The sequence below is a fragment of the Corvus cornix genome, chromosome 18 (assembly GCF_000738735.6).
Source record: "Corvus cornix cornix isolate S_Up_H32 chromosome 18, ASM73873v5, whole genome shotgun sequence".
In the NCBI taxonomy this organism is placed as follows: Eukaryota; Metazoa; Chordata; class Aves; order Passeriformes; family Corvidae; genus Corvus; species Corvus cornix.
Window position 1 is genome coordinate 4,703,394 of NC_046347.1, and position 25,714 is coordinate 4,729,107.

At 45.6% G+C, this 25,714-nt stretch overlaps 2 protein-coding genes across 6 annotated transcripts; one reads left to right on the forward strand and one right to left on the reverse strand.

Moving 5' to 3' along the window:
• Nucleotides 1-136: 136 nt before the first annotated feature.
• TEN1 (TEN1 subunit of CST complex) lies at nt 137-5,199 on the reverse strand. 3 transcript variants are annotated; one of them, XM_010407533.4, is made up of 4 exons: nt 5,000-5,199; nt 2,516-2,618; nt 2,239-2,396; nt 137-991 (listed from the first exon to the last, which is right to left on the reverse strand). In XM_010407533.4, exons 2-4 carry the CDS (start codon nt 2,599-2,601, stop codon nt 852-854), a joined length of 384 nt encoding a protein of 127 aa, XP_010405835.2. In that variant the 5' UTR covers nt 2,602-2,618; nt 5,000-5,199; the 3' UTR covers nt 137-851. The 3 variants fall into 3 exon arrangements, with proteins under 3 accessions (XP_010405835.2, XP_039418103.1, XP_039418101.1); XM_039562169.1 differs by lacking the exon at nt 5,000-5,199 and adding an exon at nt 4,355-4,402; XM_039562167.1 differs by lacking the exon at nt 5,000-5,199 and adding an exon at nt 3,901-4,348.
• On the forward strand, nt 4,481-25,369 carry ACOX1 (acyl-CoA oxidase 1). 3 transcript variants are annotated; one of them, XM_039562165.1, is made up of 14 exons: nt 4,481-4,684; nt 5,740-5,899; nt 11,308-11,468; nt 16,266-16,373; nt 16,859-16,978; nt 18,121-18,236; nt 18,436-18,605; nt 18,908-19,070; nt 19,755-19,945; nt 20,552-20,731; nt 21,349-21,454; nt 21,535-21,678; nt 22,492-22,698; nt 23,645-25,369. In XM_039562165.1, exons 1-14 carry the CDS (start codon nt 4,570-4,572, stop codon nt 23,693-23,695), a joined length of 1,992 nt encoding a protein of 663 aa, XP_039418099.1. In that variant the 5' UTR covers nt 4,481-4,569; the 3' UTR covers nt 23,696-25,369. The 3 variants fall into 3 exon arrangements, with proteins under 3 accessions (XP_039418099.1, XP_039418098.1, XP_039418100.1); XM_039562164.1 differs by lacking the exon at nt 11,308-11,468 and adding an exon at nt 14,387-14,547 and having other exon boundaries at nt 4,482-4,684; XM_039562166.1 differs by lacking the exons at nt 4,481-4,684; nt 5,740-5,899 and adding an exon at nt 14,387-14,547 and having other exon boundaries at nt 11,402-11,468.
• Nucleotides 25,370-25,714: the final 345 nt, after the last annotated feature.

Sequence of the window (25,714 nt, forward strand, 5' to 3'; positions counted from 1 at the left end):
TCCTTACACACCCAGTACTTAGGAGAAGGAGGAAGAGGAAGAAAACTGAATTTTCTTACATCATCTGTAGGGTTTGTGTAGGGGCTAACACACTTGACTTGGAAAGAAAGAGGGATTTAATCAATAAAAGACAGGCTGCCTTCTTTTTTCATCTTTATTAAGGAAAATTTCAATCAAAATTTTAGATACTTCAAAAATAGTGATTTAAGGTCTCTTAAACTTAGCTGTGTCAAGGAAGAAAGTCAAGTGGTGGTTCTCAGGGTACTGCAAATATTTATTTTAGAGTTAGAATTAATCCTCCCCGTGGATACCAGTTCTTCCTACCTGAAGAGGCAGGTGCTACTGAAAATAGGGACTCTTTGTTCTTCTTGTTTCTTTGGTCAGTCCAGATACATGAGTGTTTTGCCAGGAATGCTCCTGCGTGGCAGCTGAGTCAGGGTACCCCAGCACATGCACTCATGGGCCTGCAGCCAGGCAGGGCTAATGAACTTTGTGCTAATGCCCTCTCCCCCCATCTGCCAAAGGTGAGATGCTTAGCTCCAGATTCAGAGACTACTTCTGACTTCTTCAGGTTGTGAATTACGGAAGGACCAGTATAAGCCAAGTGTTCCCCTTCCTTAACTACCCTTTCAAACAAACAACAAACGTGCTTCCCAGAGCTGTTTTCGGTGATGACACCTGAGGCAGGAATGGACAGCCCACAGTTACACACTGACTCACAGTCTTCAAGTGTTTCCTTGCTCAGTGACTTTGCTGTTTTCCACAGCAAACCCACTTCTTAATTTACTTTTAACATATTTGTTCCAAATAGTAGTCCAAGGACCAGTGTGTGGCTGGTCTCGGAGCTGCTGTCAGGATGTGCTGTTTCCCCTCTGCTCCTGCCTCTCGTTGAAGTATTTCCTCTGCTCCTGTATGGCTTGTTCCAGCAGGGGCACATTCATCCCTTCCACGCAGGTCAATATCCGTGCTTTCACCACAGGACTGGAAGTTTCTGGAGAAAGGAAAACAGACAGAGCAGCTTGGAGGCAGAGAGTTCCCTCAGGCAACATACGACTCCAGCTGGGCAAATAACCATAGCCTGAGAACTTCCAGGAGGCTGGACTGGCCACATGCTGCCACTGATGTGAGCAGCAGGACCAGCTTAATTCAGTGATGTGCTTTCTCTCTGCTCTGATGGCTACAAAATGCTGGTGACTGACACTGCACTCCTCTTGCACTGGCGAACAGTGCCAGTGCCTGCCATGCAGCATCTGTCTCTGTCGTGGCGGGATGCACTTTGGTTTTCCCTGTCTGAAAAGCAGCAGTGATGGGTCTGAGCTCATTTCTGAATGCCCCTGTGCAGACAAGAGGGCTTAGAAGAGGCTCAAAGCTGGCTACAACCACCAGTTCATTGGTAGCATTCAAGTGGTAACATGGAGCTGCACAGAAGGGGCCATGGCAGGTGACATAGCCTTGGTGACACAGCCTTAGTGACACAGCCACCATCTCAGTCTGCTCTCCTTCCACCCCTGCAAAATGGGGCAAACTCACTCCTAAGCTAGGATGACCAAAATAACAACTTCTAAAGCAATTTTGCAGCAGTGGCTTAGCAGGTCACTCTCTAGAGGCCATGTGCAGTGTGGCTTTCCACATGCCAGTGAGGACTTCTATGGCATGAATGCAAATGCTTTTTATCAGGTATGGCCAAGATAACAAAGAATTTGCTTCACCATCCCATGGCCCAGCTCAGATCAACTCCCCACAAAGCACCAAGCAGCTGGAATGCAGGGCACCCCAGGAAAAGACAACAGGGTGACCTGCATGACAGAGCCTTCCTCACGTGTCTGAGGGCAGGGATAATAATTAGAGCCTTTCAAGGATGGCAAAGACCAACCCAGCCACTTGCAATGAGGTATTGCTGCAATCTGCCACATTTGGGGTGAAGGCGGTCGGTGTGGCAGCTGGCAGTGATGCCAGGCTTTTTAGCACAGGTTTCTCAAGCCCAACAATGCTGCTGAAGTACTTCCTGTTTCTAAAAAAATCTGTGCCAGAGGACCAGATTTTCACCAGTGGTGGCTCTTCTGATGGTGAGCAGGGACAGAGAGGCTGCTCCTACCTTGAATCACTCGCTCGTGTGACTGAAGGAGCTGCATGAGATGAACTGGCTTGGCCCAGGCTGCCCTCAGTGACTAAGGGAGCTCTGAAGGAGCTGATGTACCATGAAGAGCAGCAAAGGGCACCAGCTCCTGGAGCATTTACCTTTCCTGTGTTCAGCCTCTCCCAGGACCATGAAGAAAGATCCCACTTGGGCTTGGAATGGCTCCACAAACTTGGTGTCAACATAGACTTGGTACTGAGCCGAGTTGTGCTGAGTGGTGAGAACGGCTTCAGATCGGGCCAGGTCGTAGCAGCATAACCTGGGAATGATCAGTTTGGGAAGCTCAGCTGTGCAGAAATCCAATTACAAACCAAGGGGAGGTGCTCAGCCAGTGAAGGAAAGGCCTGGCCTGCAAGGAGAGCGGGGTACCCTTCTCACCTGCCAAATGTCCTCAGTGTCGTCCCCTCGGGGACTGAGCTGTTGATCTCCCATGGGAAGTAATAGACACCAGCACTTGGCAGCATCTCGCACAACGGCTGGCCTGCAGTAAAGCAAAAGGTCTGACTCCATGCTTCTCCAGTACCTGATCCAAATTATAAGTGACACTGCCCTTCAACTCCGTCCTTGCCCAGGTTCCACCATCCAGGAGGCTGCAAGAATTTCACAGCTTCCCCGCTGAATCCTATTTGCAGCTCAGTGCATGTGCCAAGCCCAGGGCATCCTGGCACAAAGAGGAGCTGCCTAGTCCCACACAACCCACAGCATGAAATACAGGCAGCCCACCAGGTCCTCTGGGTCTCCCTCAGGCTATGGATGAGTTGAGAAAGGTTAAGGAAGGAGGGAAATTGGTGACTGAGAAGTTCAGACAGTGTGAGGGACTGAGATGCAGGGATAGCTTCAGCTGCTGGGGTGACAGGGGACTACTATGCAGCAAGATTTAAGGAATGATCCTGAGCCTGTCGTCTTACTGCAGCATAAGAAATTCTGACAGTGTGTGATCCTGCAGCTGGAGAACAATAAATTGCATCCAAGCCAGCCTGGTTTCATCAGAAGTCTGGTAGGGTTTAGCAGACAGCGATGAACGAGCAGGATTAATTCCAAGACAAGGCTCAGGTGGGACCTCCTGTGGTGGAGCAGGGCTGGCACAGGCAAGTCAGGCACACCACAGAGCACACAGAAAGGCGGGAATGCAAAGCAGCTCCAGAAAGGTCCTAATCCTGCCTAGTCAATGTCATAGCCAGGCTCCTGGCTGTGCCCTAAAGTGGTTCCTTTTGGCCTTGTTTTCCCTCTGATCTCCCTTGCAGGCTGCCTGTGTTTGGAGAGTTTCCATGCTCCATTTACTGCTTTTCTCTTTTTTTTTTGCCTCACTGTGGGAGACCCCAAGAGCCGCACAACAGCCCAGGCAGGGACTCCTGCCACTCAGAAAGTGGGTCCATTGCAGGGCGTTCAAGGACCCCCCATACTGACTAGGCAGCAGTGGGGACACTGAGCTGACACACGCCGTGGCTTTAATGCTTGGCGTCCCTTGCCCACCTCACGCATTGCTCACGGGGTTGCAACCTTGCAAAATGCCCCACAGAGGACTCCGTGGGAGGCTGTCGAAACCAGGGCAATGCTGGCTTACCCCGTCCCTGCACGTGCCTCTCTCTGTGCCTGCTGCCCCACAGCCCCATGCCAGGCTGTGGATACCCACAGCGGGCTGAAAAACCCCTCTGGCAGGGTCCCAACGCGGGCTCCGTAGGTGGAGACCCACCTCCCCGCTCCCTACAGCTCCGTGCATCCCCGCCGCACCTAGCATTTAAAAAGCAAGGACATTTCTGCACCTCCAGAACGGCAAAGGCTGTCCTGTATCGCTCGGGTTTTGCTCCTGAATCACGCTGTGCAGCAAGGTGGCTCAGCCAAGGATGCAAGACGCTCGGTGTGCATTTAATGCACTTTCTAACGAATAGAATCATTTAGGCTGTAGAAGCCATACCCCAATCGCCATACACGCTGTGCCCACCCAGTGTGCTATATAATGCGCGCTCCACCCCCACTGCAGGACCTCGCAGGGAGATTTCTGGCAGGCCCAGCCCCAAGCGCAATCCTTCACACGCAGATCAAGAGCACTACCCAACACCGCACTTAGCGCCCGCTAACGGCATGTAACGAGCTGTTTATTTAATTAGCTACTCCGTGCCGACGCCGCACGTGCCGGGCGCTCTCGCAGCGCCGCTCCATGCCCATCGCAGCGCGATTTAAAGCACCGCTCCCAGCACGACTGAACGCGCCGCTCACCGCTCCTGCTCCGCCTCACGGGGGAAGGGCGGGCACGGCCGCGGGACCCACGTGGTCAGGACCCACGTGGCGTCGCGGGAGTGACGTCACACGGGGGCGGTGCCGGCGCAGCGGGATCGGGATCGGGATCGGGATCGGGATCGGGATCGGGATCGGGATCGGGATCGGGATCGGGATCGGGATCGGGATCGGGATCGGGCAGAGCCGCCGCCGCGATGGCGATGAACAAGGACCTGCAGAGGGAGCGCGCCGGCGCCACCTTCCAGCCCGAGCTGCTCACCCACATCCTGGACGGCGGCCCTGAGCGCACCCGCCGCCGCAAGGAGATCGGTGAGGGAGGGCCCGGGCCATGGGGACGGGGAGAGACAGCCCCCGTCAGGGCTCGGAGGAGGAGAAGGATATGCGGGGGTGGGGAGGGGAGAGGCTGCGTGATGAGGGGGATCCAAGGGGCGATCTCCGGGGAGAGGGAGAGCGGGAAACAGGGCGGGGGGGAGCGGGGTGGGGAGTCCCGGGGAAGGTGAGGAACGACCGAGTTGTGAGGGGGTCGTGGGGCGGGAGGGGTGTGGGGGAGCTTTTGTGGAGAGGAGAAAGCTGTCAGGAGAGGGTTGGCAGGTGGAGGGTCAGCGTAAAGTAAAGGGGTCTTGCCTCATGGGTTAGAGAGGAACAGGAGCAGCGTTACTTCCCTGGTCCTCCTCCCGTTCCCAGAAAAGGATTTAGGGTGGCCCTGACAGAGCAGTGTCCTTTCAGTTCTCTGTTTCCCCTTCCTCCAGAGGGTCAGAGGCAGCTTCCCATGGGCATTTCTCATGGGGTCTGTCCCCTCCTTTTTCCCTCCTAGCCCGCTCTTGCCCAAGAGTACAAATGTCACCTGTTTGTCACCCGGCACGACCGTGGTTATCAGAGATTAATGAACTACTTCCAGTCTCTTCCCTGGGCTGGGACTGTCAGAGGCCGGTGTTGTGTAACTTCTGTGCCAAAGGGGGGGGAAACAGAGTCTGTGATCTCTGGTCACCCTGTTTTCCAGTTGGCATAGTGGTAATAATAACTTTGCCCTTCTGCAGGAGTTGCATGGGGATCAGAGTTCACGAGGCTGCCTGAGCCTCAGGCTGTTGGTGAGGAGCCTGCAGGTTTTACATCAGTGAACTGCCCTCCTGCCAAGTCCAGAGTGCTTTGAACTGAAAATGGGGTTTATGTGTGGAATGAGAGTGCCAGGAGTTGAGCTCTCAAAGAGCTTTGACTTCTTTCTCATTTTGTTAACTTCTAATTTTATTTTCAATTTTCTTATACCTCTGCCTTGAGCTCCAGCAGGTAAAACGCTGGGTTGTTGCTCACCCCCTGCTGAAGTTTGTGGAAGCTGAGCTTGTTTTCCTCTTCTGTTCTATCCCCAGAGGCCTTAGTTCTTAATGACCCTGACTTCCAGCACGAGGATTTGAACTTCCTGTCCCGTAGCCAGCGCTATGAGCAAGCCATCAGGAAGAGCTCCTTGATGGTGATGAAGCTAAGGGAATATGGAATTGCAGATCCCGATGAGATCTACTGGTTTAAAAGGTACCTAAAAAGATCCAGAGTTTGCTTCTTGTATGTACTTCAATCACCACCAAGGACGTTAGAGTTGTGCTTTTTTCCTATGCTTGTTGTCTAAAGGAAGCTCAAGACTTGTGTAAAAGCCCACTCAAGTCTGCTTCAGTGAATTTCAGATGAAACCCTGAATTCCTGAGTGTTGTGTTTTCCTAGGGTTTTTTTTTAACAGAAATGCAACATTAGCAGTTATACCCTGTTCACTATATGTGGTGCAGAAACTGAAAAACTGAACTTGAACTTAGGTCTTTTTTTTTTCCAAAAGGAATAAAAAAATTATACTCATTATTTGAATCTGAATAGATCTGGTGAGTTTGCAGCTTCTGATGAAATCTCCTAAAGCTGATTACTTCACTTTGCACTTAGACCCAATAAAGTCACATTGCAGAAATACTTGAAAATGTTCCAAGATGCCTTATAAGTTCTTATAATTGTCTGTTCTGTGTCCCTCCTCTAAGTTCCTGGTGCTACAGAGGTTCTCTTTGACCCTGAGGCTTTTTGTTGCATCTGACCTTTGCTAGTACCACCCTTGGATCAAGTTAATGAAAATAAGACTATCTTTACATCTGAGCTCTCATTCCTTCCAGAAGGAATTAGAGCTTAGTTCCTGATTTTGATGTATTTCTCCCCCTAATTCTGCTAAACTCAATCTGATTTAACCAAACAGAAACTGGTAACAGAGAGATTACACAGACCTAGAAATGTGTTGTAATCCCATAGGTATATCCTCTGACACATTAAATAATGAGCCACAAGCCCCCTCTGACTGGTTTTGTAGAAAAGCTGTTATGGGCCTCAGGGCATGACCATTGGCACTAGGAAATTGAAATCATCTTGTCCACTGTGGTTTTGCTTTCAGAGAAACTGGTCTGCACTGACCTGTGTCATGAAATTTCTCGTGGAAGTAACATAAATAATTTGAAAACTGTCGTTGGTGGACAGTGATAACAGGGAACAAGTTCAGTGACAGTATTGGATTATTCAGGTGCTGCACAGCCAAAGTTAATAATTAATTTTTTTCCTACACAAGGTTTATTGAAAGTGATGGGGAAGTTTCTTCATTTATTTATTTATTTCTAAGGAGAAAATTCAGCAAAGTCTATCCAGTCTATCAGGTGGAAAATTTTAACAAATTTTCTGTCTTTTTGTAGCGTTAATGACAATATTATATGAAAATAGACTTTCCTGAAGTAGTCAAATGAGAGATTCTAGTTTTGTCTTTCCATAAACTTACTTTGGAGTCAGCAATTCTTAAGTGGATGAAAGTGTAAAATTTCATACAGATACCAAGTAGTACCTCCATACCCAATGTGGTATGTATGGTCAGGTGGGACTAGTCAGAAGTCACAGTCCAAAACCAACTGAAACAATGAAAAAGACTTACTTTTTTTCAAGGTAAAATCTAATTGCAGCCATTCAGGATTTCCAAATACAATTGCAATTACTGTGGACTGACTGTATTTGCCATTTTTTATTTATTTTATATACCATATTTATTCTGTAATAACATGTAACAGAATGAAGCCCAGTGCATAAACTTCTTGCCTACAGGTGAGGTGTGTTTGCTCTAAGAGCTGTACACTGTTAATATTCTGATTTGATTTCTTTACCATAATGTCTGGTGTTGGCAAGGGAGGATGTGGGCTTGCTGCTGCTTAAAAAATGGAAGAAATTACAGGATTATTTTTTTATCCTTTGATTTCATTTGCATTTTAGCATCTCTCCACACTTTCCCACCTGTTGAGTGTCAGATTTTCTTTTAGATTTGGTGAACCTGCACCCAACTGACAAAATTATGTTTATTTCTATCCCATATCCATGCTAATTGGTGCTAACTGGAAGGGACTTCATTAGTGTAAAAACTGACCTGGAGAAATTGTGTTTGGGCTTACTCATTTTTCCAAACTGAAGACTGAATGGATACAGTGTTGCAACATGCCTCAGATTAAGTTTATGAAATAGATTGAAGTCCTTGATTTGGATGTCATTGTATTTATTGTGATTGACATTTCTATTTATGGAAGCTTAAGAAATTTTGTCAGTTATCCCCAAATGGCAGGGACAGATTTATATATGCAATTTTGAAGAATTTTGAGTTCTTTTCCTGTAGCTTTCCTAAACTGCCAGAGCATCACTAGGTAGCTTTGCACATGACTCACCAACTTTATAGTTTGATTTATGAGTAGGTGAGGAGAAATGCTGCTTCCTTCACTGCCCTGAAGAAACACTTAAACAGTTGCTGCTGCTGTGACATGTCTAAGTGAATGCTCCTCCTTCCTGTTTCCAAAGGGTTTTGTTGGACTCCAAACCATAAGAGGATCTGTTAAATATACTTTAATTGCTTCTCATATAGTATTTCTTCTGTGTTCACACTGCAGTTGCTGGTGTGACTGTAGCTTTGAAGGCCATCAGCCTAACAGTGCCAATATTTCAGATTTCTTTTGCAGTCTAACTGCAGCAAAATGTAAGTCAGCATGAAAAATGGGAAACGTTTCTGGTGTAGTGCTCCAATGCTCTTGGAAGAGAGCAAGCTGCTCAGTTTTAATTCACTTTCAAGTTTAATTAACCTTCATTGAGGAAAATGGGGTTAAACAAAGAAGAGAAAAACAAACTGGGTCAGAAAAGAAGGAAGATCTGAGAGCTGCTGGTCACCAGGTGATTCCTGTGTTCATGAGCACTGCACGAATGTGCACTTTCCCTGTTGGAATTTGCTCTTATGTCTTTAAATTAGGACCTGGAGCAGCTTTGAGCAAATCAAAGCAGAAAAACTCTACTGTGGGCCCTACTTGCCACTGCTTAATTAATGTGGAGTGGATGAGTCTGGCTTGGTCTTACTTTGATACAGCTGGAGTAGGAGTTTATTGCCATAGCAGTTGTGAGCTCTGAAGCCCAGTTAGCAAAACTCAGACACAGCTCCTGCTCCTTCTCCACTGGGATGACCCATTCGTGCTCATCCTTGAGAGGGTTACTTCAAGAACTGCACAAAGCAGGAAAGTTTGCACACAGACTTTCATTTAAAGTAAATGCCCCTGTTGTGTGAGCCAGTTCTGCAGCCTGAGAATGGCTTTGCAGTTGTTCCCATAGCTTTGGAGCCTCTGAGCACACAGACTTTGTTTCTGTTGTCCTCTGTGCACTGAGCAACAGTGACTCACCTGTCACATACGTGCCTTCTACTGTGTGGGTGGCACTGGCTGCTGATCTGTAATGCCAAAGCACATACTACTACACAGCCTTTTCCCATAAGTGGATTTGGAGCTGCAGCCTCATTGTGACACTGGTGGTTGTAGCAAGGCTGACCTCAGAGCAGCTGGTGATTGATCAGATGGTCACTGCCACCATCAGCCTTGATGGAGCAGAGTATTTGAACAGTTACACACTGCAGCCTTTGGAGAACAACCAGTCCAGGTGCTGGGAGCGTTGAAATTCTGATGGGAAGCAGTAAGTTCAGAGAAAGAAAAAGAAGGGAAGAAAACCTGTTGTTCCTCCTTTCACAGCTGGTACCCCTTCTGTTTGCCCTGTGTCTTGAGGAAAACAGGATTCTCTCTCATTGTCATTCAAGTTGTTAAAAGGCACGTTAAGGAAATCCTCAGTCTTCAGTGTGGAGTATGCAGAGATGAACGGTTTTTGCTGTAATTTAACTTTCAGCTTAGTTAATGCAAGAAGCTGTTCAAATGCTGCACAATTAGTTACTGACACATCATAACCTTCTGACACAGGGGTGTTAAAGCATCCACTTGCAAAATGTCTGCTGTCTTACCCCTGTGGCAGAAGGTGGTAGTTAAGCATGAGATATCTGCCACTTGTGATTAAACTTACTCATAGGCAGTGAAAGTCGCTGGCCTGACCTTTGAGAAGATTCCTGGGATTTTTTCTTGGAGCATTACCTTCAAAGAAGCAGTGTCTGACCTGATTTTTCTGACAGCAAAGCATGAGCTGCACCTTTTTCTCAAGTTCTTTCAATGATTGCTGAAAATACGCAAAGAGCCATTCAAGCTCTTCTCAAGCTGCCCTCAAACTTTGTGTTCCAAAGTCAGTACTCATTTTCTCCCCGTAGATTTGTCCTTTTGGGGCCTGAGGAGTAGGTGCACAATAATTGTGCTGCAGGCAGTGACGAAATAAAGGGTGCTGCTGTTGCTGTATAGGTCCTGGGCTAAAAGAATAACCCACTTAGGAAACCACAAGAATGTTGAAAAGTATTCTGTCTTGCACTTTTAAGCCCTTGGTCACCCTGTAAGCATCAGCTTTGTGAACATGTGCTGCTGTAGGCAATAGAATATTTTTTGGTGACGGAACTGTCTGCCTCCATTCCAGGAATTTGAGACGCTGTAGCTGCACTCACACCGCCTTAAAGCACAGCTAATACATTCAGCACCAGCATTAGATTACTTGATTACAATAGTTTTGGTCCTGGAAAAATCCATGGCTCATTTTGTCTTGTTCATTTTAAACAGGCAACATGCAGTTCAGTGGTGCTTTGCCTCTCACTCTAAGGCTGGTTTTCACAGTCTGTATCAGACCTGCTGTTGAATTACCAATTATTTACTCTCTGCATGGTGCAAAAGGCCAGTCACAAATGCTGCTGTAATTGACAAACCACATGCAGAGCATCCCCTATGGTATTTATGCAGAGGGCTCATTTTTCCTCCTCTATCTTAGAGTTTAGATGGAATAAGCATTTGTGTACAGTAGATTGAAGATGAAGAAACTGTTCAAGCTGCAGAAGGGAAGATGTTTTAATTGAGAATGTACTTTGCCTGCCATTGTGGCTACTAGGTGATTAGAGTTTTCTTTCATGAAATAACTTCTGTTTTGGTGAAACACGCCTAAAATGTCTGATTTTTTTCTTTCCATTCCCTCCAGCACTAGACTGTAATGGTAATTTTAATTGAAGGTGTGTTCCAGATCTCACAACTGATAGAAGCAGCTGCAGGTGATACAGAGCTGTTCTGAAAAGAACTCAGTCACCAAAGGAACCTTTTCCTTTTAATACATATTGGTTCTACTTAATAATGCCCTAGTTGTAGGCTACCAGCAGCAGTGGGATTTAGTCCCACAAAGCCTGAGAGATGGGGAAGAAAATAATTTGATTTTCATGTCCTTAGTTTTAAGTTCCTCATGAACCTTTGTAGAATAACATTTTTTCCAGTTACATAGCAACAGCAAGATTCATGGGGTGAAGATGCCTGGAAGAAACATCTATTTCCCCATTAGCATTGCTTCTGATGCCTCCACATTTGGAGGTTGCTTGTGGACAAAAAAAAAAAAAGGTTGAAAAAGGCAAAAATATTATTTGTCTTATGCTCCAGTTGGAGAAAAGCCTTTCAGGTTCACAGTAACAGTAAGACTGAGATCCAGATCCCTCTATTTCTCTCCTGTAGAACATGCTTGGGCAATTTTCCTGAACCTTTGGGTCTCCACTTCAGCATGTTTCACAAAACCATAGAGACCCAAACGACTGATGCTCAGAAGGAGAAGTGGCTGCCCCTGGTCTGTGGAGTCAAGATAATTGGCACCTACGCCCAAACCGAAATGGGACATGGTTAGTTCCCTTCAGGGATCAATGGGTAACCTCTTTTCTCTAACTCCAGTGGGTAAATTGATGATGTTCCCTGGGTCAGTCTAAAGGGGGAAAGGTAAAATTCCTCAGTGAATGATTGATGTCTGTAGCCAGACAGCTGCCTCGTTTCACATCCTGACAATCCCAGGATTTCTTTTGGTCTTTTCCAGAATGCACCTCTTAGCTGATCATTGGTACATTACAACATTGGTAGTTGTTACCTTTGTTTTAAAATGAGGAGGTTGTTCTAAGCCCTGAGAGTCTGAATTTCACTTGAACCAGTTGGAACATGTCAGTGAACAGTACTGTGGGTTTTATTTCTGCCTAATTTTGGGACATGTATGCCAGAGCCCTTAGTGCATAGCTAGCCTGCAGAAGCAGGTCAGGAGCATTCCTTTAGGAGCAGTGGAGCACGGTGAGATTGTGAGTTTTGGGTTGAAAGTCAGGTATGCTTTGCCCCAGGCACTTTTCTTCCAGATGCTGCTGCACTGCAGCTGTACAACTTCATGGAAAGGTCTTGGTTACAAAGAAGAAAAACATCTTATGCCTGCTGTTGTTGAAAGCAACTTTCACTGCTTTAAGTGGAAAAACATTTAATGCATCCGAAAACAGTCTTTTAGCCCAGAACCTGGAATTATGGCTGTTAAATACCAGCAAGAATAGTTTACAGACAAGGACTCCAGTGTTTGTGCTGGCATCTGAACTGGGAAAGCCTGAGGTGTACAAGTCTGGACACTGCTGGATGGCAGTGCCAGCTGCCTGGTTGTTCAGTTACAGCTGCTGAAACATTTGTAGAAGACTCAATGGAAGAAATCCTGTCCTCTTTCCTGCTCAACAAACCCAGCTCAACACCAGAAGCTGAGAGATAACTGGATGGCAACAAACAGTGCCTGCTGGCCTTGTTTGCTTTCTCACACCAGCTGCTTTAAATCAGTCACATCCCCACTGCAGTGATTTGTTTTACTTCTAATTTCACATTAGAAAATTGCACTTTCTTGCCTGGTGATGGTTGATTTCCTTATGGTTCTCATGTTGTTTCATGGTTAAATTGGTATTTTGACACTGCGTAGAGCTAATACAGTAAAGCAGATATACTTTCTATGCTGAATAATTAAAATGCCAGAATTTGGGGTTCCTGCTGTGTTGAGTATCTGATACTTCATCAGTGAAGCTGCTGCAGTAATTGTCACTGAGCTGTTCTTGGGGAACTTTAATTGTATAATTGTTTAATTTAATCCTGATGTTTAAAATGTGGTAATGAAGAAACAGATCTCTGGATTATTGAATTGAACCTTAGCCTGGATGGGTAGTTACTCAGTTTTATCTTGGTGACTATGGGTGTATTGATTTTAACCTGTTCCATAGTGAAGAAATCTCTCTCTCTCAAAAAAAAAAAAAAAAAAGAGAAAAAAATCAAAGAAAGAAAAAACACAAATAGCACAGGGCTGAAAAAGAAACAAGGAACGGTGAAAAAGTGAAAATATTGTGCTGTTTCTGTCTGGTTTATAACTACTGCTAGTAAATAAGAATTTTTTTTTTCACTCTTTGACTGTCAGCTGTGTACTTCACTCGTACTGAACTCACTTAAAATCTGGTGTTCCTGGTAACCCGCTAGTCCCTGCTGGGTTTGGTCACTGTGCAGTCAAAAAGCTTAGAAAACCTTGCTGCTGGGTTTATTAGATAGTTGAATTTATTTATAGGAGTCTGATAATATCAAAAACCAGTTCTTGGGAAGCCCTAGGGACAGAACTAGTTCATATTAATGTGTGTTTGGAGAACACAAGGATGCATTGTTCCCACTTTGCTAAGAATGTCAGATGAGTTTGAGCCATGCTCAGACCTCTGCTCTTTCCATAATGCAGATCATTTATATATGTATATATATTCCCGTTAAAGTCCAATTAAATTTATTTCATACAAAAATGAGCCAGATGGAGGTGCTGGTCCTCAATCTATCCCCACTATTTTAATACTCAAAGCTGTCAATATTTTAAGATTTAATGATGAATTAATTCTTTATATTGAAAATCTTAATAGACCACTTAATTACCTCACAGTGGTGTTTGACAGAACATGGAGGAAAAAGTAATTCTAATGAAAGATGTTTAATTGGAGATAATTTGTGCTGGTGATTTACATATTGAAAAATGTTGGCTTTCTTGCCAAGTTATTCATGTTCACAACTTTAAGTTACACAGAGCACTGTCCTTTTAAGAAAGTTCTTTAAAATAGCAGAAGTTGAAGGGAGTTGATTTGAAATGCCATGTACACTAATTGTGTCTGATCTTTAATTTCAAAAAACTAGAGTAAATAGTGCAGCCAGTTAGGATTTGCCTTTTTTAAAAAAAAAGGAAGTTCATTGTAAACCTAGCTCCTTTAGCTGGATAAATTGGGACTTCTACCAGGTTCTACCTTCAAAACATGGCAAAAAAAAAAAAAAATTAAAAAAAAAGATGGACTTCCTTTATTTGGTTGCAAGCACACTGTGTTCAGCCACATCACATCTCCAACAAAGTGACATTCTCAGCTGACTGCCTCAGCCCTTTGAACTTAGGGATGCTCCGATGTTCAAACCAGAGGGAAGGTTTGGATTCATTTTTTTTTTTAATCAATCATAGTGCATCAAAAATAGGGGAATGTTGCAGATGCACTTTATGTATGATTACAGAGGAAGTCATTGCAGCATGTTTATTTCAAAGTGTGTGCCATTTCTTATTTCTCAGGCCTGAGGAAAGGACAGTGCTCTGGCTCTCTAAAATACACTTGCTGAATTCTGATTGACACATGAATCATTTTTTTTTTCTTTTTGTCTCTTCCTGAATCTCCACCATGAATCCTCATGCTTGCTTCCCTCCCATAACATTCCCTTCACACTCCCATCCCATGACAATTCTTCACAGCTTTGTTCACCGCGGACGGCCTGAACCTCTGGACCTTCATCTGGGCATGTTCCTCCCCACCCTTCTCACCCAGGCCACCCCAGAGCAGCAGGATCGCTTCTTCATGCCTGCCTGGAACCTGGAGATCATTGGCACTTATGCCCAGACTGAAATGGGCCATGGTACAGTACATTCAATAAATGCTCTTTCTAAGAATGGCTTTGTGTACAGAGGATTCCCATGCCTGAGAAGAACAGTGTGTGTGTATCTCACAGTTTTACACGTGCAGCTGTGGTTGTAGGGAAAAGTGGACAGCCTCTGGAAGGGTTATTAGAACATTATGCCATGTGCTGCTTCCCTCTCTTCCTCCTAAGGGGGGGTTTGATGTCTGTAGCTCTATGAATGAGCACCTGGGTGCTCCTCGTGCCATTCAAACCAGTGTCATTATTGCCCATCACTGGTGCTGTCAGTTTGGTGGCATCTGTTCATTTTACACTTGCTCTTCTTTCCAGTTTGATTTCTGCTTTGCTTTAATTAACCTTCAGTGTGAAGGCAAAAGGACAGAGCTTTGAGGTGTTGAAAGAGATGCCAAAAAATTAAGAGTTGCTGATCTTGGGTCAGAGAACATGCGGATGACTTGGTTCCAGTGCTCATGATCTGTAGGGAGCTTTATTCCCCTTGGTTCATTCCCATGTGTTCTTTTTAACTGACCATGAAATGTGTCAGGTTTTTTGAGTTCTCTGTCTCAAGCTGACTTTGTTTTTTGTTGCTATTCCTTTGCTTTCAAGCTTTGAAATGGATTTTGATAACTCCAGCAGTATTGTGATTGCAACACTTTTAACTGAAGTTTCAAGGGGAGGGTATTATGCCTTGGGGAACTTTAATTTTGGTCATCTGAGAGTTGAGGATGAGAATTATTTTCTAAAAATGAGCAGGGTTCACCTTTGTGCTGAAGTGAAATGTAGAGATTGTGTGAAGCATAAACTAACTGCAAGTCTAAAGAGAATCTCTTGGAACTAGTGAGGTTTGAAGATCCTTTGCCAGCAAAGTGAGTCTGTGTTGAGCTGCCTGCCAATGGAAGTCTGCCATTACCTCCATGCTTTGGGAACGTGGTTGCTGCAAGGTGATCTCCTTTTTCCTGTTGGAGCTCTTGTCCTGCCCTGGCAGTCCAGACTCTCAGGAGTGTTCACAGCTTGTCTAGTTTAAGCAAGTAGGCCTTGTGACTTTGGGAGATTTAAGGCATTCAGGGGCAATGCCACTGCTCTGAGACAGGTGTGTGAAGTAAAGAGTTTGGGGCAGAAGACAAAGACTGTTCCTGGAATTACCTCCCATCTTTTTGCAGTCTTTTCATCTACCTACATCAGTACCTGGGACACACATGCCATTACCTGCTGTCTTGGAGCTATGGATGGTCTCGTTTGGGAGATCAGCTCCATCAAGTGAGGAGAACGTAGACTTGATGAGGGCATGAAGAGGTGGTGGGTACTGTTTATTTCATCTTGTGGCTGAGAAGTGGATGGTTTTATTTTGCAATTTAATCAGATTGCATTTTAGTGAAATTCAGGTGAGTGTGTTCCTGTGGAACATTTTAAATGAGAAAGGGCTTCTGGTGTGTGATAGCAAAAAGGTGTCAGATTGGAGGTGCTTGGAAAACTAGTCTTAGACCACTGGGGGAAAAAAATCAATGTTTTCTGAGAATTGGCTTCAGGTCCCAGAATGTGGTCTGGCTCTCACTTGTTCTTCCTTAATTGGTTGGTATTTAGCTCTTTATATATATAGCCTAAAAGCAAAGTTAAAATTTAAACATTACTACTGGAGTTCCACTTTCCATTGTTCAGCTCTGTCCTAGTCTGTTTTGTGACTGACTTCCTGCCAAAACAATGTGTTTGCTTGTTTCCAGGGACTCATCTTCGGGGTCTGGAAACTACAGCCACTTATGACCCCTCTACGCAGGAGTTCATCCTCAACAGCCCCACTGTCACCTCCATTAAGTGGTGGCCTGGTGGACGTAAGTGTATCTAAATCTGGAAGATGTATGGAAGAACTCATGGAGGTGATGCCATGTGTGTTATATCTACAGAGTGATGGCTGGAAGTTGGTCCAAAGAGTGGGCTGAAAGCCAGTCGCTCTTGCCACAACAAGCAACAGACTTACCAGAGCATGCTAAACATTCTCTGTGTGCTCTGGACTGTTGCTCAGCGTCATTCACGCTGTAGATTTGGTGTAATTTTTGATTGCTTGTATCAAATTATTCATAGTTCCTTCAGCTTCACTGGCAGGTGTGCCAAGGACCTGGTGTTTTACAGTCAAGAAAATTGTGTTGTGCAACTTCCATTGACTCGAGCAACACTTTGCCATAGAGCTGTATGATGGGGGTGACAACCAGTGAGGTCAATCTGGTTTTCCAGTGCATGATATGATGAGGTTATCTCAGAGGAAAGACTCTGAGAGTGTCTGACTGTGTTTTTGTGTTGCCTCCTGCTCCTGTTGCAGTTGGGAAGACATCGAACCACGCCATTGTTCTGGCTCAGCTCTACACCCAGGGCCAGTGCAAAGGCCTGCATGCCTTCATTGTCCCCATCCGGCAGCTGGGCACACATGAACCTCTGCCAGGTACAAATTCACACTCAGGGAATAGATTAAATCCGTTTCTCTCTGAATGTATACAGCTGCTGTGTCTTGTTAAAGTCCGTGGCTTATTTCATTAGCTGATTTCGGTAGATCACAGGGCTTAAATGAGTCTTTCTAATGACTGAACTACTACTAAATCATCTTTTCCTTTCACTTCAATGTGAAGTTTAGTTTGGGATTTGATTCTGCCCCTGTGAAGTTTAGTTTGGGATTTGGTTCTGCCCCAGTGTCTCCCAGCTGTGCATTCCACGAGCAGCACATCCTGCTTTCTGAAAGGGGAAGAAGAGCTTTCATCACTCTTTAGCTGGAAGTGAGCTGCATGAACTTTAGAGACAGCTCCCACCATGAGTGGATAGTAGGGCTGCATGGAAATTATGGAGATTCCCACGTTTTGATGTCCAGTTGTTGTGGTTTAACCCGTCAGGAAACTAAACACACAGAGCCATTCCCTCCACACAGAAGGATGGGGAAAAGAACTGTGAAAAAGGTAAAACTTGTAGGCTGAGATAAAGACAATTTAATAGGACAGAAAAGAAAGGGAAATTAATAATAATGATAATGATAATGATAATAATAATAATAATAGAATGTGCAGAGCAAGTGATCACTGTGTGATTGCTCAGCACCAGCTGACTGATGCCCAGCCAGCCCCTGAGCTGTCATGCCCACAGCTGACTTCACCCAGTTTTACTGTTCAGCATGACGCCACGTGGTGGAGAATATCCCTTTTTCCAGCTGGGATCAGCTGTCCTGGCTCTGTCCCCTGCCAGCTTCTTGTGTCCCCCCAGCCTCCTCACTGGTGGGGAGTGTGGAAATGGAGAAGTCCTTCACTTGGTGTAAGTGCTACTCAGCAACAACTGAACCATCAGTGTGTTACCAACAGTTCTTGTGCTAAATCCAAACCACAGCACTGTACCAGCCACTGGGAAGATAATTCACTCTATCCCAGCCAAAACCAGGACACCACTTTTCCATCAAAGAGGTTAAGGTCCCTGTTAACTCTTACTCATAACACTGCCAGGACTTACTAGAAAACTAAACAATCTCCTTACTGGAGAAGGCTTGAACCTCTTGTGTGGTATTTAGTTCCTGTTTTTTAATGCAAGTGGCTTTGTCTGTGGCAGGTATTACAGTGGGTGACATTGGCCCCAAATTTGGCTATGATGAAATGGATAATGGCTACCTGAAAATGGACAACTACCGAATTCCTCGGGAAAACATGCTGATGAAATATGCCCAGGTAAAGCAGTGAGTTTCGGCATCTGCTGTTAGAAATGGACACACTGAATGCTCTTGTGAGGTTGAGTGCTGCACCAAAAGGATTGTGAGTGGCTTGTAAATGCTGCTTGATGAGCTTAGAGTGTGAACATGTAAAAGAGAGGAAACTTCACAGATCAACAGGCTGTACTTTTTTTTAATCTTTCTAATTTTTTTGGTAGGTTGAACCAGATGGCACCTATGTGAAACCAGTCAGTGACAAGCTGACCTATGGGACTATGGTGTTCATCCGTTCCTTCATCGTGGGTGACTCTGCTCGCTCGCTGTCCCGGGCCTGCACCATCGCCATCCGCTACAGCGCCGTCAGACACCAGTCTGAGCTGAAGCCAGGGTGAGTGCAGGGAGACCCAGAGCAGCCCAAAGTGCTGAGGGAAACTTCTCAAGTACTGGGAGGAAGAGGGGCTGTGGTTGATGTTTGCTTTGGCACTTGGTATGGTTTCAAAACACTCTTTGTCCTGGGAAGTGCATAATCTTCCATTCTTGGAGTGTCCTCCCCTGCCAGAGGCTTTTGCTGGATGGTCTTAGAGAATCTGGCTTGATATGGATGGAGAATGTACTTAGAGTAGGGATAAATGGGATTTCTGCAGCAGTTTGCTACCACTGACATGCTAGCTCATCTGTGTTCTGCTCTAGGGAACCAGAACCCCAGATCCTGGATTATCAGACCCAACAATACAAACTCTTTCCTCTCCTGGCAACAGCGTACGCCTTCCATTTTGTGGGAGCCTACATAAAGGACACCTACCATCGTATCAGTGGGGACATCAGCAAGGGGGACCTCAGTGAGCTGCCAGAGGTACTGTGTCCTCTGGAAACCAGAGTGTTGGCTGAATTTGTGTGAAGTTTCTTTACAGCATGGAGAAAGAGGCATTGAGCCTTTTTGGCTTTCACTCATGAGATGCCTTCTCCTTCTGTAGTTTCAGAAGCCCCCAAGGCCAGTATGTGCTGGTGACATTTATTTGCTCTATTCATTTAGAGCACTTTATAAAAAGCAGGGAGTAATGCACAGTGAGAAAGCTACTGGGAATATATTTTTATTTTAAAAAGGTGCATTTCCAGGAATTATGGAGTATTGTTTGGGAGTTCAGACTGGTCTTGTGCTTGTGCTGTAGCTTCTTAATTGTTCTTCCAAGTGCTTAGGGTAGAACAGGTGTGTTGATCAAAGTATACTGAGGGGTTAGGGCTGTGAGGTGTTAACTTTCTGTTAGTGTTTGTGACAATGGGCAGTTGAAAACAGTCTTGTACATAAAATGTTTACGGGCAGAAGGAGTGGTGTACTTAAAAGAAGTCCTTCCGTGTACAAAGGTTTTCATATAAATATTTGACTCAGGAGAGAGTTCCTGCAAGAAAAACAAGACCCTGTGGAACGGTGCAAGAATGGTGTTGACTCTACTTTGTTTTTCTGGGAGTTGCAGTCCTTAACACGTATGTGTGCAAGCTAAGACTGGAAAATAAACCTGGCTTTCCTGTTGCCCCTCAGCTCCACGCCCTGACAGCAGGACTGAAGGCATTCACCTCCTGGACTGCCAATGCTGGCATTGAGGAGTGTCGGATGGCCTGTGGCGGGCACGGCTACTCCCGCTGCAGTGGCATTCCTGACATCTATGTCACCTTCACCCCATCCTGCACCTACGAGGGGGAGAACACGGTCATGATGCTGCAGACAGCCAGGTACGGTGGGAGCTCTGCACAGGGATGTTCCAGCCTCTCCTCGTGGTCCTTGTGGCTGAAGTTTATACCAACAGGGTTAATTCGATTTCTGCTGTGTCTGTGTAACTTTTAGCAGAGGAACAAGGCATGCAGAATCTGCTATCCCAGCAAGGACAGCTGGAAGATAAGGGGGAGACATCTGCCTTAGGAATGCAGCTACAGCCAAAACAAGGACTGAGTCTGGGAACTTGGGGAGGGTTTTATGGTAATGAGCAAGTTATAATTTGCATGTAGTGAGTGTATGTAAGCAACACACTTGTAAAAAATCATGTGCACACAAGGAGGAGCTATCCCCCATGCAACCAGGCACCTGTAATAAATGATGCCCTTCTTAACACTAAATTGATGTTAAGGAGTCTTGTTTGGCCAGTTTGCAGTGAAGTTGGTGACAAAGTGATGAGCAGAAGTGACCACGAAACTGGTGTCGTGTTTCTGTCCCCTGCCCCATTTTTGGCAGAAAATAGTGTGCCTTCAACTGTTCTTGCTGGCCTGAGCCTCAGCGAGATGACTTTTGTCCATTCAAACAACTCAGGAGTAAGAGTTGCCATCTGCTGTCTCTATTTTCAGGTTCCTTATGAAAAGCTACACCCAGGTGACCTCTGGCCAGCAGGTCACTGGCATGGTGTCCTACCTGAACGACCTCTCCAGGCAGCGCATCCAGCCCCAGCACGTGGCTGCCAGGACTGTCACCGTGAGGATCAATGACCCCACCAGTTTGGTAGAGGCCTACAAGTCACGTGCTGCCCGGTGAGCTCACACTGACTGGGCTGGGCCCAGGAAAACTGGGTGTTTGGGGAGGTGCTGGTGTTGCATTGCCCTGTTAATGCTGGATTCTCAAGGTGTGGCTGGTGAAGCTTTGATCCGTGTGTTGCTTTCAGGAAGTGACACACTTAGCTGGGTTGGGGTCAGGGTTAAGTGTTTTGAGGTTGCAGGAGGCTGCTCATAGCCTTGTTACTCTGTTCCCCATTCCTTTGGGATGTATCTTTTTCTTATTTATGTGTAAAGTATATTCAAACAAAAATAACAAACTGCTCAGAGATCTCTCTGGAGAGAAACAATCCTGATATTAAAGTTCATTGTGAGGGAAGTGGGAGAGTAGAGCAGACACTTACTTGTGAGTAGGTATTGAAGCACCACATGTGTGCTGTCAGAAGTCCTCTTACCCCTCTGTAGCTGTGTTGTAGCTACAACAGTGATTATTGGTATTTTAGAGGCACAACTTGTCACTCCAGTCAATGTCTTCACTCATGGCACATGAGAAGAATTCTGAGCTCATGTGCCATGACTGACATGTGTATGAATTCAGTGTCTGTCATCCTGTTAATGTGATTATGTAAACTGTTTTTCTTCCTCATATGAACCAGGCTTGTAGAATCTGCAGCGAAGAATTTGCAAGCTGAGCTGAACCACAGGAAGAGCAAGGAGGATGCCTGGAACAGGACTTCTGTTGATCTTGTGCGGGCATCAGAGGTCAGTGGTGTATAAAGAGACGTGCTGTGAGAGCTCCTCATCTTTCTGTGCCCCTGACTGACTTTCCTTGGTTTCTGCAGGCCCACTGTCACTATGTGATAGTGAAGCTGTTCACAGCCAAGCTGGCCGAAGTCAGTGATGCCGCTGTCCGCGCTGTCCTGACCGACCTGTGCCTCCTTTACGCCCTGTTCGGCATCAGCAGGAACACGGGCGATTTCCTGCAGGTTGGTGTCTTTCTCCAGCACTCCAAATCTCCAAAACCAAGTTCACTGTTTGCAAATGTGCTTTACATGCCAAGCCAAAACACCCAAATGGGTGTTTTAGGTGGAAGTTCTTGGCTGTTGGCTGCCAGAAGGTCATTAGCAGTGCAGGTCTGTTGGAAGGCTCTTGTCAGGTTTTCCTTGTGATAAATGGAAACCAGGCATGTGCCAAGGGTCAGCTGAAATGGTTTCTAGTTGCTGATCAGCTGCTGTGTGCTAAAAACCAAGGAATTAATAAAGGAGATGCAGTTAGATGTACTCCCCAACCTATATCCCTCAAAGGGAATCTCGTGCTCCAAATCCCAACCCTTCCTTCAATGAATGGCTTTAAATTGTCAGGCATTGCTTTTCTTGTCTTCATTCTGTCAGTTGGAGAGTGAATTTGTGCAGCAGTGTTTTGTTTGCTCTTCAGGCAGACATGGTATGTTTTGTCTTCCCGTTTTCCTCTTTGCTGCTTACTGAAGATTTCCCTGAAGCCAGGCACAATTTAATATCCGTATATGCATGTTCTCCAAGAAAACTTGCTCCTGCAGTACCTTACAGGTACTCACAGAGTCTGCCATCCAAGATTAAATAGCTGGGCAGTACGGTGGGCTGTGCTGGCATCTCCTTTTGCTTCTGCACTGTGGCAAATTGACAATTGAATTACTTAGTGAAGGAAAATAAACCTGGTTTTTTTACCAACTGCTGCAGTTCTGTGTGGGAAAGCTGACCTGTGTGAGACCTTGGGGAAGGGAAGGATTTGTGACTTGTGTAATCCATTTCTTCCTTCTCAAGGCGGGTATCTTGACCAGTGCCCAAGTTACCCAAGTGAACCAACATGTGAAGGAGCTCCTGGCTGTCATTCGTCCCAATGCCGTGGCACTGGTGGACTCCTTTGACTTCCATGATGTCCATCTGGGATCTGTGCTTGGCCGCTACGACGGCAACGTCTACGAGAACATGTTTGAGTGGGCAAAGAAATCCCCACTGAACAAAACACAGGTAAAGAAACCTCTTTTCTTTTCCTCTTTCTCACGTGACCAGAGAAACAACTCAATTTAGGGTTGTTAATTACGCTCCAGAGATCTCACCAGGTAATTGAAGAAGGGTGGAGAAAAGTCACAAGTAGTAATGGACCAAAACTAACAACCTACTTTCAGTTGGCTCTCTGTAGTTACTCTCCCTGTGGGATCACATGAGCTTCTCAGTTGAGGGAGGAAATGGTGCACTCCACAGAGAAACAACTGAATTATCTCAGTGAATTTAAAAGCAACTACCACTTGCTGTTGATTTTGCTTAGTGAGAGTAGCTGTGGAAGCCTTGCCCATTTTCTGGCAAATCCTCCAGTCTTCAGGCAGTAGCAGTGAGTGGAGGAGAAAAGAAATTGCTCCCCTGTAGTACTTAGGTGTCAGATGTTGTGTATCTGACCTGGGATTGGAGCTGCAGCTGAGCAAAAATAAACTGAAGTGTCCCTGCTCCATCAGCCAGAATGGTAAATCCTGTCTCCTGGTGCCTTTACTTGCTGAGGGCAGACTGTATCTCCTACAATGGGCTGCCAGAGACTGCAGCTGGAGTTAAATCCCACCACACCTTGCTCAGTGTTCTGTACTTCTGAAGTCAGTGGGGCTTAGGAGCTTCATTACAGCCCCCTTAGGAAACCTGTACCAGTTTTCTTGTAATTAAAATGCCAAACAATTGTATGGATATAAATCTTGCATTCCTGTCGTAATAGAAAAGTAGTGGGCAGGCTGTTTTTTATATTCTCAAGCTTTGTATCATGTAGACTCTGAAACACAGAAGTTACCTGGTTGTTCTTAAATCTCCGAAGTGCCTCTGGGTCAAATTTCCTTAGTATACAAACACACTGAACACACTGCAAGATGTGAGGAGGTAAAACTGTTTCAAAGCTCAAACCTGGCCTTGTAACCAGTGTCTTGTTGTCTTGCAGGTTCATGAATCTTTCCACAAACACCTGAAGCCAATGCAAGCCAAGCTGTGAAGCCTGCAGGTTTTTTAAAATGCACTCTTGTCCTGCCCTGAAAACTGGGTGTTTGCATCCTTCCTTCAGGCACCTAAATCAAGCCTTTGAATCCTGTAGCTGTAGGACAGTGAATAATTGTAGCCTTTCTTTCCTCTTTTATAAACGGAGGAGGTGTTTGGGGAGAGTGCATAGGGATTGATGCCTCTTTTTAAAGTGCAATTATAATGGTAAAATTAACCTTTTAAAAATCTGGGAAAGGTTTATGGATCTATACAAGGATTGCTTTTGTGAAGCTGCTAACTAGAGAGAAGTTCCTGTCAACTGGAAAAGGTGGCAGGACTTTACTACGACGTAGTTGACAGCCCTCAGGCAGCAGCTTCTGGTGAGCATTTGTATCCTCCCCTCAAAAAAAGCATCAATGTCTTGCTTTTTCAATTTTTTTTTAAGATTAGCCCCACTTCTCTCCTTGTATGGCAAATGCTTGTGCTGTGTGAAGCCTCCTGCAGAGCTCTGTGCATGTGGGTCTGCATGTGTTTTCCTGATGGATCTGGGAAGTAAATACCCATCCTTCCCTGGAGCTCTGCTTCAGGCATCTTTCCAGAAGAAATCCTCATGTTTCCTTTGTTTTTCTTCTTTCACTGCCCTGCACAAACTCCTTTTCCCCGTGTGCCATCTCCAGCTCTTGGTTAATAGGAGGTCAAAGGAGAACATAGTGATGCTGCTCTGAGGATAAAAACCAACTCGTAGTCATCAGCTGGGTGCTGATAACAGATGTTCTGCCCCTCTTTCCACTCTTAGTATTTTCTAGCACTAGCTCAAAGCACTTTACAAATGTTACTTATGTTGATTTGGTGGGAAAAAAACCACACGTAGTGGTAAAAACTGCAAATTTGACCTGGAATGATGAAGCCAGTATTGGAGGGCAGGAATCAGTTGACCAACATCCTCAGGTCTTCTGATTTTTCTGGGATGCTGTCCTGGTTTTGAAGGCATTTGTCAAGAAAACGACAATCCCAAGTGAAGTGTCCAGATTTTTTTTTTTTTCCTAACCATGCATTTCCAAGGAGCTTTCTCTGATTTGCCTAATTTTGTTTTGATACTGACTTGGGCATTGCATGGTGCTGGGTGAACAGGAATGATTTAGCTTGGAAGAGAACATCCTGCTGCCCAGGGAAATCAGTGCAACAACTACAACCAAGCAAAATCTTTGCTGCTTTTCCACACCAGTAACTGTCCAGTAACCATAAAACCTCTTCACACTAAAGAAGGGCAACCCTGAGCTTAAAATCGTAGAAAGCTTCAGCATCAACCCAAATCCTGCAGTTCTAAGGCAACACCTGAGAAGCTGCTTCTCTGCAGCTTTGGTCTCTGTTAGTCTCTAATTTTGAATCAGTTTTCTGGCACTAACAATGGTCAGACACAAGGTTTGGCTCCACGTGCATATCTGAGTAGCTGAACAGAAAGAAATGTTTAATTTTAAATAAACTAATCAAGCTTGCCTTTTGGCTGCCGAGTGTTTCAGGTCCCGTGGAAGTTCAGGATGCCAAAGGAGGCTGAGGGCTCGGCCTTCCCTGTGCCCCGTGGAACAGGCTGCTGGCCTGGGGAGGGGGATGGAGGAGAAGGTTGAAAATATGCTAATGAGAACAGCACTAGCTGTGTACAGATATAATAAATTACAAAAATGTGTTTTCAGTCAAAATGTCTTTCTTTTCACACACTGCCTTCAGCGGATCTCATGTAAAGTAATGGAGGAAGTAGAATGAAGTATGCAGAAGACCTTAAATTAGCGGGATTTTGGTGTTTTATAGAGTCCGACCTCCTTGGCTTTGCTCTGCAGTGTTGTAGGGCAGCCAGCCCCCTGCCGTGGTGATGCCTGTCCTATCCCACAGCGATCCAGCCTCCCCTGCTGCTCACAGCCACAGGGGAACACAGCTGGCTGTGGCGTGTGCTCGGTGCCACTGCAGCTCAAACACCAGCAAAAGCTGGGCAGTGCCCGCAGCGAGGGTCTGACCGCGGTGCTGGGCAGCAGCAGCAGCT

Coding starts and splice junctions, on each gene's coding strand:
- TEN1 (XM_010407533.4), bottom strand. CDS start 2,601: ATGCTGCCAAGTGCTGGTGTCTATTACTTCCCATGGGAGATCAACAGC. Junction 2,397..2,515: donor ACACTGAGGACATTTGGCAG/GTGAGAAGGGTA, acceptor GATCATTCCCAG/GTTATGCTGCTACGACCTGG. Junction 992..2,238: donor AGAGGCTGAACACAGGAAAG/GTAAATGCTCCA, acceptor TCCTTTCTCCAG/AAACTTCCAGTCCTGTGGTG.
- ACOX1 (XM_039562165.1), top strand. CDS start 4,570: ATGGCGATGAACAAGGACCTGCAGAGGGAGCGCGCCGGCGCCACCTTC. Junction 11,469..16,265: donor CCAAACCGAAATGGGACATG/GTTAGTTCCCTT, acceptor GCTTGTTTCCAG/GGACTCATCTTCGGGGTCTG. Junction 18,237..18,435: donor TGCTGATGAAATATGCCCAG/GTAAAGCAGTGA, acceptor TTTTTTTGGTAG/GTTGAACCAGATGGCACCTA.